The sequence below is a fragment of the Equus asinus genome, chromosome 23 (genome assembly GCF_041296235.1).
Source record: "Equus asinus isolate D_3611 breed Donkey chromosome 23, EquAss-T2T_v2, whole genome shotgun sequence".
Classification (NCBI taxonomy): domain Eukaryota; kingdom Metazoa; phylum Chordata; class Mammalia; order Perissodactyla; family Equidae; genus Equus; species Equus asinus.
The window spans coordinates 37,021,311-37,035,201 of record NC_091812.1 but is presented as its reverse complement, the minus strand read 5'-3'; the positions used below and the strand labels follow the sequence as shown (position 1 = coordinate 37,035,201).

At 48.3% G+C, this 13,891-nt stretch overlaps 1 protein-coding gene and 1 long non-coding RNA gene across 9 annotated transcripts in view; one reads left to right on the top strand and one right to left on the bottom strand.

Annotated features, from left to right (window-relative positions):
• Positions 1–7,276, bottom strand: part of VLDLR (very low density lipoprotein receptor) — a 29,038-nt gene extending 21,762 nt beyond the window's left edge. For all 4 annotated transcript variants that reach the window (XM_044756611.2, XM_014846751.3, XM_070496093.1 and 1 more), the window contains exon 1: positions 7,142–7,276. In XM_044756611.2, the coding sequence (XP_044612546.1) occupies positions 7,142–7,223 (82 nt within the window). In that variant the 5' untranslated portion in view covers positions 7,224–7,276. The remainder of the gene's footprint in view (positions 1–7,141) is intronic.
• A 276-nt stretch (positions 7,277–7,552) lies between these two features.
• The window catches only part of LOC139041760 (uncharacterized), a 72,637-nt gene continuing 66,298 nt past the window's right edge, over positions 7,553–13,891 (top strand). For 2 of the 5 annotated variants that reach the window (XR_011497606.1, XR_011497604.1), the window contains exon 1: positions 7,993–8,194. This is a non-coding gene — a long non-coding RNA (uncharacterized lncRNA). Of the gene's footprint in view, positions 7,637–7,800; positions 8,195–13,891 lie in introns of those variants that run through there. The other 3 variants (XR_011497608.1, XR_011497607.1, XR_011497605.1) reach the window with 3 other exon arrangements.

Genomic DNA, 13,891 nt, shown 5'->3' with positions numbered 1-13,891 from the left:
AGGACCAGTTTGGGGCCAATTAAAACTTAAAATTAATTAAAATTAATTAAAAGTTAAATACTTAGGTTAATCCTTCTGATTTACTGAAATAACTAAATCTTACAGTTCAACTGTCAAACAGTTTTTCTATTTACATCAGCTTGAGATGATCTTAGGAATCATGAGTTTTCTTTTTTTTTTCTTTTTTAATCTTTTTATTGTTAGCCAAACACTGCTCTAAGACTTCAGTCTCCTGATTCATTTAATTCTCAGTCCTAGAGGGTCAGTACTACTATTCTCCTTTTACATATCGGGAAACCTGTTCGGAGAAGGGAAAGTACAGTAACTTGCCCAAGATCGCCCTGAGCAGAACTAAAATTTGAACTTGGGCCGTCTGGCTCCAGATACTGTGCTACTGAGCTTGCATACCAACTAGAGCACCTGACTCAGGACAATTTCCTTCTAGAATATTCTGTTGACTTGTAATTTAACTAGTAGAGCCAGTTTAAATTAATCCAGAATTAGATAGTTTCATTTGTCAAGATGACACTATCCTAACCCAGCCTCATGGTTGAGATAGAACCCTCCCTCCTTTTCCCCATTTTAGTTTTTAAAAAATGCTGCTAGAATTTCCTCAGCGAGTCTTTTCCTAGCAGGACTACAGGGCTTGGTGTTGTGGTCCAGGGCACATTAGTCAAATTGGAGCTAAGGCCCCCCACCTGGCATACTTTGGAAGTTAGTAGTTTTTGTGGGTGGCAAGCTACTAACTTGGTGGTCTTCAGGCTCTAGTTTGCATCAGAATCCCCTGGACGACTTGTTAAAACACAATGCTTGGCCCCTGCCCAGAGATTCTGATTCAGCACTTCTAGGGTGGGGCCCAATTTTGCATTTCTAATGAGCTCCTGTGATGATGTCGACACTGCTGGTCCCTGAGGACACTCTGAAACCACTGCACAAAGGTCAGGAGGCTAAGATGCTATCGACAATGGAGGTGACGACTTCATTTTCAGAGATGGAATATATAGTACTCACCCCATAATCCCTCAAGGCCATCACTGGATAGACATCGGGCATAAATGCGAGTCTTACAACAGACATCTTGGCGACAAGCTGAGGTAAAGCCTTTGTGCCCACTGGGTAGGTAAAATTTATCTAGATGCCTTCACAAGCATGCATGGTAAAGAGGTTCTTCTAAAAATCTGTCTTCCCCTCTCCATGTGCCCTATCTTTGATTGGCCCCATCACTTACTCTAAAGCAGTAGTCTAAAAATGAGCCCAGATTCTTCTCCCAGGACACTTTGCCATCAAGCCCTGGTCTTGTCCAAGCCCTTATCTCTCACTTAATCTAAATTTGGCTCCTGTTCTTCTGTTCCCAGGCTGCCCTGATCTCTATCCAAATCAAGATGGTGATTCAAGCAACCTAGAATGGCCCAAAGTGCCAAGGATGGTATCACTTCCAGGCTTCTCACTGGCTCTAGGATTGAGTCTAGGTCCCTGCCTACTTCCCTGACTTTTCCTATTGGTTACCATGCGCCATCTGCCCAGGCTACCCCATGGGCCCCACCACTTCCCCAGGCCTGCGCCCTCACTGTTGCTTGGTCTTGGTTTGCTCATGTTACCCCTGTTCACTTATCCACCAGGAGTAGGCTCAGATGTCATCCCTTGAAGGAGGCCCTCGATTCCTCTCTTGACCAACTAGGTGTGGTCTGGCTGCTTTCCCATAGTCCCCTGTACTGTCACACAGCTGTCACGTATTAAGATGCCCTCACCTGCCTGTTTCCATCTCTAGAAATGGGATCCCCTAAGGCAAGGCTTAGAATTTATCTTTGTAACTTGGGACCAGTTGATTCATATTAGTTCACTAACAAAGTAGGTCTGAACTATAGACTCTCTTTCAAAGCATTCTTCCCAGCTTTTCTGAACTTGAAACCAAGTGTGACCAGTTGTTTCACTAGTTAGAATATCTGGAAAGACTCTAGGTTATAAAGGTCACTGTTCCCTATGTCTATGAGCATACTTTCACCTCATCTTTGTGGCACTTTATTGTTTGAAAACTGAATTTTCCCACACTTATCTGTCAGAACGAGCATATCAGTGTGGGTATGTCAGCCTCATTTCTGTGTGAGAGGAGTAGTTCTGACACAGGGGAATCCTAGCAATGGCTAACTGGTGAAGTTAGAAATTTGATGAATCAGGCCCAGATCTTACTTCTGACATGTTTTAGTGCTCTTGGTAATGTTGACAGCAGTCCATGTTGCCTGAGTCATATCACCTTTGTAAGATCGTCTGCAGCGATGGAATAGTTTCTGGCTTTGTCACATTAGAGTCTAAGTTCTTGGTGATATTCAGGAAACTTCATTATTTAGAACCCAGGTGGTACGTGGGGACTCCAGCAATCTTCAGCTGCCTTCAGCTTCTTTTATGATTAAGTCTTGACCACTGGATCTGCTCACTCCTACTTCTATTCCAGGCTGTCCTGGGATCATTATCCCCCCCCACTAGACTAAATGTCATGAAGAAGGGACCAACTCCCTGGTCACTATGTCGCCATGCCTGGTGCCATATGGTGAGGTGCTCAGTGGATGGAGGTCAAGTGGTTTCAAGCAGATGCATGAAGAAAGTTGGCACCAATTTACCACCTATGTAATAAACCTACAGATCAGTTAATAACTCAGACCTTGGGGAGGCTTCTTAGGAAAACTAAAGATCAGAGGTAATCTATAAAATAGGAACCCTATTGACTCATAATATTTGGGGGAAGTATTAAGTTATAACCCACGAAATAACTTGCAAATGTTGTATTTAGGGGAAGTATTAGGTATAACACAGGAACACATGAAGTCACTTGCAAATGTTGTCTATCACCAAGGTTTTATCACCGCCATTGCTTGGCAAATTGCAAGCTCCACCCCTTCTCCCACTGCCAACACCATACCTAGACACATAAAGGCTACCAGCCAGCAGGGCCAACCCAGATGACCCAAGTTGGTGTCAAGATGGACCACTCCAGCCAGTGATCCCATCTTACAGCTTTTGCCTCCAAAGTTCTCTCTTAAATACAAAGCCATGAATCCCCTTCCTTGCTCCACCCACTCACATAGCATCTTTAAGATAGAAAATAGGCAAAGGATTAAGCCATTTTTAGCAGAATCTCTGGACTTACTCTCACAGCACCTAGCAGGCATTCTCTTGCTTAATTTAGAGCACCCAAATAACCAGCAGGCCCTAGCTTTCCCAGGAGACTTCACATGAAGGGAAAAGCCTGCTAACTTTAAGGTATCACCTGCCAGCTCATTCAGGTCCTGCAGTGTGGCCAGTGCATCCATCTAGGTGGTATTAATGATGTTTAAAGTTTTTATGGCAAGCCAACAGAAGAGCTCAGCAAAAACACCGGATCAGACTGAAAAAGGCACAGGATGAAATTGGGATGATTTTCACTTACAAAGCCAGATTCTCCTAGCACTAATTCATACTCCGGCCTTAAGTCCTCCAAAAAGCTATCAGTCCTCAGCTTTCCTAGCCAACAACCTTTTAGCTGGGTGAAAAAACCGTCCCTGGACCACTTACTTCTGCTCAACAGGTACATCTCATCCATCACCTCGGCAAAAGGTATTCTTGGTCTCTTTGTCTGGAAAGGAGTCTCTGTGCTTCGGCCTGAGGACTCTCTTGAGATTAAATACTAAGCAATTTTGAATCTATCAACTAACCATCTGGAGAGCAGCTGCATTAACCCACCACAAGAAGCTCTCCCGAGGCAGGTACATTTATCATAAGGATCATTACAGACCTTATCATAGTCCTTTGAGGCATTTAATTTCTTAGAGGCTAGCGTGTGAAGGTGGTGCTCCAAAAAAGAGTCAGTATCCAAAGTAAATTTAATTATGACTTGAAGTCATATAGGTGACTGCCTAAACTTGCTCACTGCTCCCTTTACCGAAAAGGACAATTTTATTCACCTTCTGTGAGAAAGAGGAAGTGTTCAATATTTAACATCAGTTATCTCTCTTTCTCCGCTGTGCTCCAGGCCTTCTGGTCTTTGGATTAAAGCCGAAGCTATCTGGCTAGGGGCCGTCTGCTCCGTTCACCTCACGGCCACATTCTACTCCAGGCGTTCTTGTTCAGTCTTACCCGTCTGATACTCCTCCTGCAACAGGAGCGCTTGGAACTACTTTTCACCTCTTCTGGAAGTGTAACAAAACGACAAAACGACACAAGTGGAATCAAATTGATGGTTATCCACTTTTATAAAAGGCAGAAACACTTCCATCAGGTCTTCACTTCTTTTGAGTGTAGAGGCTGTCATAATTAAAACATGGCGTTTGTCCTACCGAAGTCTTAACATTTGGCAGCCTTACTGAACTTGGCCTTTATACACGTTTTAGGTATCAGGGAACTCAAACAATAAGAGAAGAGAAAAAGAAAATGATACAGGACACATAGCCAAATGCCAGTGGGGTGATTTCGGGAGCAAAGCTGCTCCAGACTTCAAGAAGCTGTCACTGCCAACGAGGGCTTGCCTGGTGACCCTCCTTTAAAGAGTCCCTCTTCACAGGCTCACTCTGTGGCCTAGATGAGGATTACCATCATTGTCACACCTTCCCTCTGTGCTGACTGGATGAGCTGGGTTTATTTTCCCTTGTCCTGTGGTCTCCTATGCCTCCTGGTCTGTTCGTACTGCCACCCTCACCAACCCACTCCCCACAATGAGAGAAGTTTCTGTCTAGTCTTTTGCTAGCTGCTAGCCATATCTGAATAGCTCTCATCAAACCTTGCTTCTTTTAGGCTCTGGCCTTAACAAATATAAGGTACCCCAGATCCTAATCTTGATTACTAGCCTGGAGGAAACTACACTATTGAATTTTAACTTCTCTGGTTAGCATGACTTAAGTTCCTTGCCAGAGTCTTAGGAGCATGCCTGCCCTGGCCTAGAGTGTCTCAGACCAGCACCATGAGTGTGTATGGGGGAGGGGTTGGCGGGTGGGGAGACAGGGTAAGTCTAGATGATCAGGGCCAGAAAGTCAGCCCACATGCCCTGGAGCTTTGAACTTCGGACAGGAGCCAGTCTGGGTTGGCTTAGGGTCAACACCTGCCTCAGCCAACCCCAAATTCCCTCCACTTTAGAAGGATGTGCCTCCTTTCCTTGGAAGAATTTAAGTCTTGCACCGTCTTCTACTTTCCACTGTTCATGGCATGTCACGTATTTCATATGTGACCTAGGGGTGCCCAAGGGATCCTCGCTACCTCATGCAAGGTGAACATATGGCTACAACGAACTCATTTCAACAGTTTAGGTGCATTCCTAGCATTCTATAGGATAAAGTTAACCTCCAGGGGGAAGTTATTATACGTTAAATTAAAAGAATATGAAAAGAACATGCAGCAAAAAGGAATCTTTTCTCCCACCTTCCTGGACAGTTACAGTAGTTTCTGGTATAGCTTAGTCTTCTGAAATGTTATGAACAGTATAATGCAAGTCATGGTACTATTCTGAGAAATCGTTTAATAAGTTAGTATTGCTCATCCATTAATGATTAATGTTCCAGTCTGAAAACTCTTGTAGGCAAGGCTTAGCTCCTAGGTTTGTTACACATCAGAGGCCATCTTCACGACACACACGTATTTTTCAAGGAGTCCAGGCCGGGGAAAAGCATTGGAAAGAACAGTCGGTTGGAGCCCGGTCCGGTCTTTTACGTTCGCGTAAAGATAACGCTTCTCAGGCTGCTCAATTGCGAGTCCGCGGAGACACGTGACCAACCTAAACGTGCTCGGGCGGCCAGCCAATCGCAGAGGGCAGAAAAGCCCGGCCCCGCTTCACACGCTCGGGACAGTAGGAACCAAAGGGCAGGAGGCACCGGAGGCCGAAGACCCCCAAGTGTTGCTCGAGAGGCTGTCTGACCACACGCTTTAAAGTTCGCTCTCACTTCGGGAGACACGTGACTGCAGGCAGGCGGGCCTCCTGAGCCACCAGGAGCTAGGGACTCTGGAATAGGTATTTAAGACAGGGGCGGCTTTCTGTCCCACTTCCCTAGAGCTGACGAGCAAGTCGCTTGGTGTCATGTCAAGATCACTTCAGAGACCCGCCAGGACTCTGGCCGAATCCTCTTAGAAGGGCTTCTTGTCGCCTGCCCAGGAAAGTTGTGTGGCCCCAAGCGGGAGAGTGGCTGAGGACAAGGCTCCCAGGCCCAGTGCGGCAGACCCTGGGGACTGGACAGTATTCACCACTGCCCTCCTAACAAGCCACAGCCACACACCAGCTCTCCCGGCAATCGTGCTGCTCCCTTTGATCTATTGTTTAGAATGAAGGCTAATTACAGTCACTAGATTAGGACTCAGTTTCTCTCGAGGAAATCTCACCGGGAATGAGGCTGAGCAAACTCGCCCGATTAAGTCTTCGTTCCACTCCCCTCCCCCGTTCAGCTAGAGGGAGACCGGCTTGGGTTGTAAACCCGAGAGGTTTACCAACGCAGCCCGAGGGATGGAAAGAGACGGGAGGAACACCTAGAGGGGAGTCTTATTTCCAACCTCACTCGTCCTCTGACCCGCACTCCAGAACGACGGCTCGGCGCCCGGCGAGTCGCAGTCCGGGTGCACAGGCTGCGCACTTCTCGCGGCCCCGCCGAGCCTACCGGCTGCCGCCCACCGAACGCGCGCCGGCTGAACGCCGCGGGGGCCTCCCTGCCCCGGCCCGCGCTCCGCGTCCCCGGAGGCGCCCACCCTCCCTGAAGTCTGAGCAGCGCTCCCGGGGCTGCCGCGCACGTCTCGGCCCGGCCCGGCCCTCTGCCTCCTTCCTAACACTCCGCCTGGCAGAAGAGACAGAACCATTGTTCAATGGCTCAGAAGCCCACGCTCCCCAGCCCCTGCCAAGCGAGGTGAAAAACGAGGCAAAGCAGTGGCTTTGAAGGAGGGAGTGTAAGGGGATGAAGACTAGTTCAGGCAAAGCTTTAGGACACCCCAAACCTCGCTGTCCCCCAAGCCCGGCTCCCTGTAGTCGCGGCGCTGACAGTCAGCTCAGAGGCGCCACCAGGGTGGGGAGGGAAAGGCGGCGGGGAGAGCGAAGAGGCGCCTCCTAGGAGGGGGGTGGGCAAGCGGATCCCCGCGCCACGGGGACCCTAGTACCCCGGCTGGGTCAGGGCAGCCCGCGGAGGGGCGCGTCGTCACTCACCTGCTCCGGTGGCGCCGATTTCCCGGGGCGCCCAGCACAGCGCGAGCAGCAGCCAGAGCGCCCAGCGCGCGGACGTGCCCATGGTGCCCGCCTGGATGGTGCCGCCGCCGCCGCCGCCGCTCGCTCCGCACAACAAGTTACCAGCCCTTCGGAAAGGAGGAAGGAGGTGGGGGCAGGGAGGGAGGAGGGGGAGGGGAAGGAGGAGGGGAAGGAGTTAGAAGGGGGGAAAGGGAGCGGGGAAGAAGAGGGCCCCCCCTCCCCTACAACTTGCACAATCTCCTCCCCACCAGCCAACCCACCCACCCACCCACCTCCCCGGGCTGCAGCAGCAGTGCAAACCGAGCCTGCGGGCAGAAAATAATGCAGGCGCTGCAGAGGAGAGGAGGGAAGAGGAGGGGAGGGGAGGGAGAGGGGGTGGGGAGCCGAGAGCAGAGGAGAAGACAGAGAGAGGAGCCGGCCGCGGAGCACCCACACTGGCGGCTGCTGGAGCGCGGGGTAAGGAGCGAGGAGGGGGCAGGAGGGGGAGTGGTCAGCGGGGAGGGGGGAGCGGCGGCTTCAGCCCTCCTTTCCCTCCGCACGCTCCTCTTATAAGCTCGGGGCTGCCAGGTGTCTGCGCCGGGGGTGTGTGAGTGTGTGTGCGAGTGTGAGCGTGCGTGTGTGAGTGGCCGTGGCCGTGGCCGCTGCTGCCACCCGGACTGCTCCTGGGGCCCCGCTGCTCCGCGCGTCCGCCCGAGGCTCACGGGGGCCCGGGGCGGCCGCTGGTTGGCTCGCGCGCCGCCCTCGCCTCCAATCCCCGGTGTTTGCCCTAATTTCCTGATCCAGGGAACCTGCCGCCGCAGCAGCTGTGCGCTCCCTACAGTCATTACTGTACCTTCGGGCAGCCGGCACCAGTAAACGCAGCAGCGGCGGCAGCAGCAGTTAACGCTGATGCAACTATTGCTGCTGTTGCTACCGCCTTCCCACTAACGGGGCTTGCAGCCCGGGGGGACTGGCCGCTTCCAGGGGCAACAAGCATCTCTCTACCACCCTCCCCTGCGCCCCAGAGAGAGGCTGGTAGGTAGCGTCTTCCTCGGGCCTCCTCTCTCCACCTGAAAGTGATGAAGAGGAGGGGATCTAAACGTTTGGGCTGCTCTGATGTGGGGTTCGGGATGCCTGTCTCAGTCGTACGCTGAGATGCCATTTGGCTAAACATTAAATGTGCCTTTAAGTGAATGTGTGTATGTGTGTGAGAGTGCGCGCGGTTGTGGCTTGTCCTCTATAATAGAACGGGACTAAAATAACCCAGTCTGGGATGAGGAGGAGGGAAATTGCTACCGCAGCTCTGCATTCTCTCATCAACGATTATAGCTAATTGCTAATTGCACAAAATGATAGTTTGAGGGCTTGTAATTAAAAGCTTAACCTTTTCTTGTTTGGGAGGGGCGGCCCCGTAGGTTTATTCTTCTTGATATACTTTGTAACATTCACTTACATGGCTTAAGAAAAGAAGAAAGGAAGCAAAAGCAAGACTCCTAGAAAAGATTGATTCTTGTTTTGTCCCTGGCAGTATGTGAGCCTATAATTTGCTTTTTGAGTACTTCAGTTTTCTTGCACACTTGCCTCTGGTTGCAGTGCATCATCTGCTGAGGGCTGTTAAGCATCTAACAAGAGTCAGATGGCAGACTGAGCTATTTCACCTTCTTAGATAAAGGGTTTATAAATATATTTTAAAAGTTGTTTTTGTCTTGAAAGACCCAAACTGCCAATTTCATTAAGACTGTGCTCTGGCGCTACGCCATCGGTGATATAAGTAGTAGTAGTCACTGCCTGGCTGTGTTCTCCTTGTCTTGGTTCTCCTGGGCATTCATCAAGGCCAGCCGTGGGATGGGACGTTTATTGGGAATTACTGTATCCAGGAGACAGAGAGGAGAGGAAAATTCTAGGTCAGGATTTACTTAGGTGGGGCCAGAGAATATCCAGATTGTGACTGATAAACATGAAGGGGCTTAGCTCTCTGAACTGGTGGAGTCTTGAACAACAGCTCATTTTGAATGCTGTTTTGCCCACCCTGTGGTTACGCGTGTTATGCAAACTGCAGCAGCCACACACATGTGGCGTGTGAAACTGAACTGAAATTTGTTTCATGCGTTTAGTAGTGAAGGTGGCATCGAGGTGGTGTTCACCCAACAGGTGTTACAGTGTAAGGGTAAAACAGGTGCACGGCACCTTCAGTGTTCTCGGGGCTGGGAAAGGCCACCTGGTCATGCGTTGTGTCTTTTTACAGAAGAGGAAAGGTGGCACAGGGGATTAGTGGAATCAATATGAAGAGGGACAACATTAATAAACAGTCATGTGGCTTGTTTTTAGTATTTTACTCAGATAAATGTATCCTACAAGATAAACAGATATGGTATAATAGACATTGTTGACAAACATGTATTGTGCTTTCTATCTCTCCATGGGTATAATAAACTGTTAATGAACTTAGCTGTGGCTTTATCTTCAATCCTATAGCTTTTTTGTTGAATCAAAAGGAAGCATAACTTTTGCTCTACTTCTGATTGGCTGTGTAACTTGGGAAAATCAATGTGCCTCTCTGTGCCTGCCTTCTGACCTGTAAACTGAAAACAAAACCAATCCACATAGTATCAAAGTGCTCTGTGGCCTCAAGGACCAGCTCTCTGCAGAGTGTTGATTATTAGAAGAAAAGGGTTATAAGGAGGAATGAATTTGATTAATATGGAAAGTAACAGAATAATTAAAAATATAGATTTATTATGAGTGGAGACTGGCATGGCTGAACTAACGGGTCTCAGAAAGGTTGACACTGCTAGATTCAGAAGCCTTCAGGTAAATGCATGGGCAGTCCCATCCACTCCCACAATCCACCACATCCATTTATTTGTTGAGCAACGCACGTTGAGCATCCCTGGGTAGCAGGCCCTGTGCTAGGCAGTGGACGTATGGGGATGCTTCCTGGGAAAGGTCAGGATCTGGTGGAGAAGGCAGAGAAGTAGCAATTATAGTACCCTAGGCACAGCACAAAGGATGCTCAAGATGATGCTATAGAGGTGGTACAGGATTTCAGGGAAAGAGTGGCTAATCTGGCTGGGGGACGAGGGTATCAGACAAGGCTTTCCAGAGCAGTTCTCTCTGAGCTGAAGAGAGTCATCATTTTTACCAAGCAGTCCCAATTCTCCTTACTCTTGGACACATGGTAGGATTGCACTTCCTGCTCCTTTACGGTTGAGTGGGGCTGAAAGAGAAATTTTGTCAATTATTTGTGAGCAGAAGTTACAGGATGCTACTTCCGGCCTGGAGTGTTCAATTACTTGCATGAGGCCCTCTCTTTTTGTCTGCATGATGACAAGAAATGTTTAAGAGGTAGCTGCTGCATCAGCCCGGTTTCTGAGTGACTGGATTGAGTAGTTCTTTGCTGTCTACCTGTCTCTGGCAGTGGTCACATAGCGTAGAGGTCCGCAAATGGCCAGGAGCCTGTTTTGTTTGGTTTTTTTTTGAAGATTTTATTTTTTTCCTTTTTCTCCCCAAAGCCCCCCGGTACACAGTTGTATATTCTTCCTTGTGGGTCCTTCTAGTTGTGACATGTGGGACGCTGCCTCAGTGTGGCTTGATGAGCAGTGCCATGTCTGCGCCCAGGATTCGAACCAACGAAACACTGGGCTGCCTGCAGCAGAGTGTGCGAACTTAACCACTCGGCCACGGGGCCGGCCCCCAGGAGCCTGTTTTTATATGGCCTATGATATGAGTTTACATTTTTTAAAGGGTTACACACACGCACACAAAGATGAAGAATATGCAACAGACACCGTATGTTGCTCACAAAGCCTGAAATATTTACCATCTGGGTCTTTAGAGAAAAAATTGCTGAGCCTTAACATGGAGTAAGAAATAAACCTTTGTTGTCTTCATCTACTGAGCTTTTGTTACCTTAGGAGGACCTCGCATTAACCTGACTGATACCCTGGTGATACTCGGGAAGGAAGACCGTGGTGAGCAGAAGGAACCATGGCAAAAGAGCATCCAGTATCCAAGCAAATGCAAGGATGGTTCAAGGGTGGGGTCAAGTGAGCTATCGGTGGGCAGAAAGGCGAGGACTGGATTAGGTGGCCATTGGTACATCCTGCTAACTCCTTGGATGTCATCCTCTAGGCCATGGCAAGGACTTGTGGTGAATTTTTTTAAAAAATTTTTAAGAATTTTGTTAAGTTATGCAATTCACTATGGAGTAAATGGAGTATGATAAAATACAGAGTAAGATAAAATAATTTTTAACAAGCATACTTTCAACACCCAGAGATACTGTTAACATGTTCTATTTCTTTCCTTTTAAAAACGTGTTTAATTAGATCCTCAGGTCACAGAATTGTATTAACTGGTCCAGTTATGGCTTTTTACAATTTATTTACTTATTTGTTAATTTATTTCTGCAAGTTAAAAAAAAGCATCCACGAGCCCACCACCACCTCCAAGGGTTAGAGAATTGACAGTAACATACATGGATCTGGGTGCTGCCCTGTGAGCATGTCCGCTTGTCTTCTTCCCTGGAGGAAACTGCTACTGTAATAGGTTTTAATTAAAGGCCTGATGTTCAGCATGTTTTAGAAAATTCCCTCTGGTATGAGGTGGTTTGAAGGGCAACTTCCTTGGGAAGCAGGTGTAACAAGACTAGAGGAGGAACAGTTAGGAGACTGGGGATGGACTTTTCTCCCAAGTCCTTTGGATATTTCTCTTAGAACAGCATTTCCCAAATGTGCACAATCTGTACGGAGCCCTGGCAATGTCTGCAGAAAGTGCAGATCCCCAGGTCCCTTCTCTGGGCGTCCTGATTCAGGGGGCCTGGTGTGGAGCCCGAGAAGCTCTAGGTGTAACCTCCTTCCAGGTGATTCTTAGGATTAATTACTCATGATTAAGAAACTTTCTTAGAGAATGTCTTCTTCAGTGCAGTTTTAACTGCCAAGTTGCTTTACTTTTCTCAAATAGGTTTACATTTATTTGTCCGCTTTCTCCAGAGAGAGTGCGTTGGGGCCCATAGAAAATGCTAAGGTTAATGTTGAGCATTTCCTTTCCTTCAAGCCCTGAAAACGAATACATATGGGCAGCAGAAGTAATCTTCCAACCAATTTGCTAGTTTGGTTATTGATTACTGTGTTTTCTCCCCCATAGCCTCGCCATAGGAAGTAAGAAGTGGGATGAACTGTCCCCTTCTAAATTATTTTGATGGTAACTTCTGGGCCTCCATGGCATCATTTTCTAATTGTGTGACAGCCCAGTGAAATGAATGGGTTCACCCCACTCCAGGCTCCATGGATAGGGCCTGATGGTCTAAACCAGTGGGTCACAAACTTTAGCTTCCATCAAATCCCCTGGAGAGCTTGTTAAAACGGCCGTGTGGCTGAGTGATTAAATTCGTGCACTCTGCTGTGGTGGCCCAGGGTTTCACCGGTTCGAGTCCTGAGCATGGACATGGCACTGCTCATCAAGCCGTGCTGGGGTGGCATCCCACATGCTACAACTGGAAGGACCCACAACTAAAAAAAATACACAACTATGTACCAGGGGGCTTTGAGGAGAAAAAGGAAAAATAAAAAAAAACTTAAAAAAAAAAAAAAAGACTGTTAGGCCCCACCTTGGAGTTTCTGATTCAGCAGGTCTGGGGTGAGGCCCGAGAATCTACATTTCTAACAGGTTCCCGGGTGACAGTTGATGCCACTGGTCAGGGAGCACACTTTGAGAACCACTGTTCTATTCCCATCAGCATAACTTCCCCGTTCAGCCAGTGTGGTTGATTCCAGGGCCTCAACCAGTCAGCCTATGGCCTTCTCCTGGCCACACTGGTTAGATGCTTCAACCCAAGTACATTACTCAAGTCCATCCAGTTATAGTGAAGCTCAGGACTTTTGCTTGGTTGGAAAGGCAATGTGCTGTATGGACTTTAGGCCAGAACTGCTGTAGCCACTGTGCCACCATGAAGGAAGCTGACTCATGAAGAAGAGACTGAGAGAATCAGAACAACGGCACCTAAACTTGACCTCCAACCTGAGCCCAGGTCAGCTTCTCCTGAAAGCTGCCATTCTGTAGGACTTCTCACTTACCTGAACCAATAAATTCCCTTTGTTGCTTAAGCCAACTGGATTGAGTTACTAACAAGTAGCTAAGTGATAGAGGTGCCCTCTTGAGGGATGTAGTGTGCTTACTGTAAAGCATCGGGCAAAACTCCACATGTGGCCTTTCAGTGGAAATAACATGCCCAACCGCTCCTGGAGGGTGTTCAGAAGGGGAATGCAGGTGTTAGTAAGGACTGCCTTAACTCCTTTCTTGTGCGTCTTGGCCAAGTCAACTCCCCACCTCCGCCTCAACCCCAAATCAAATGCTCAATGTGGACTTATTACAAATGAACCCCTATTGAGGGTTACAATCTAATGGGAACACATTTTTTGAAATCCCAAGGCCAAAGACTATTTGGCAGACTGCCTTTGAGCAAGTTCAGAAAGTAAAAATTTGGCCAAACGTGGTAAAGAGTTTATGGCTAGAGTGAAACTCCAAAATGGGTTGAGTCTGAGGGTAGAGCAGTGGTTCTCAACTGGGAGCAGTTTTGCCCCCCAGTGAACATTTGGCAATGTCTCAAGACACTTTTAGTTGTCAAGCCTTGGGGAGAGGTACTACTGGCATTTAGGGGGTAGAGCCCAGGGCTGCTGCTGACCATACCACAGTACACAGGGCAGCCTGCCCCAACAAAGAATGTCTGGTCCA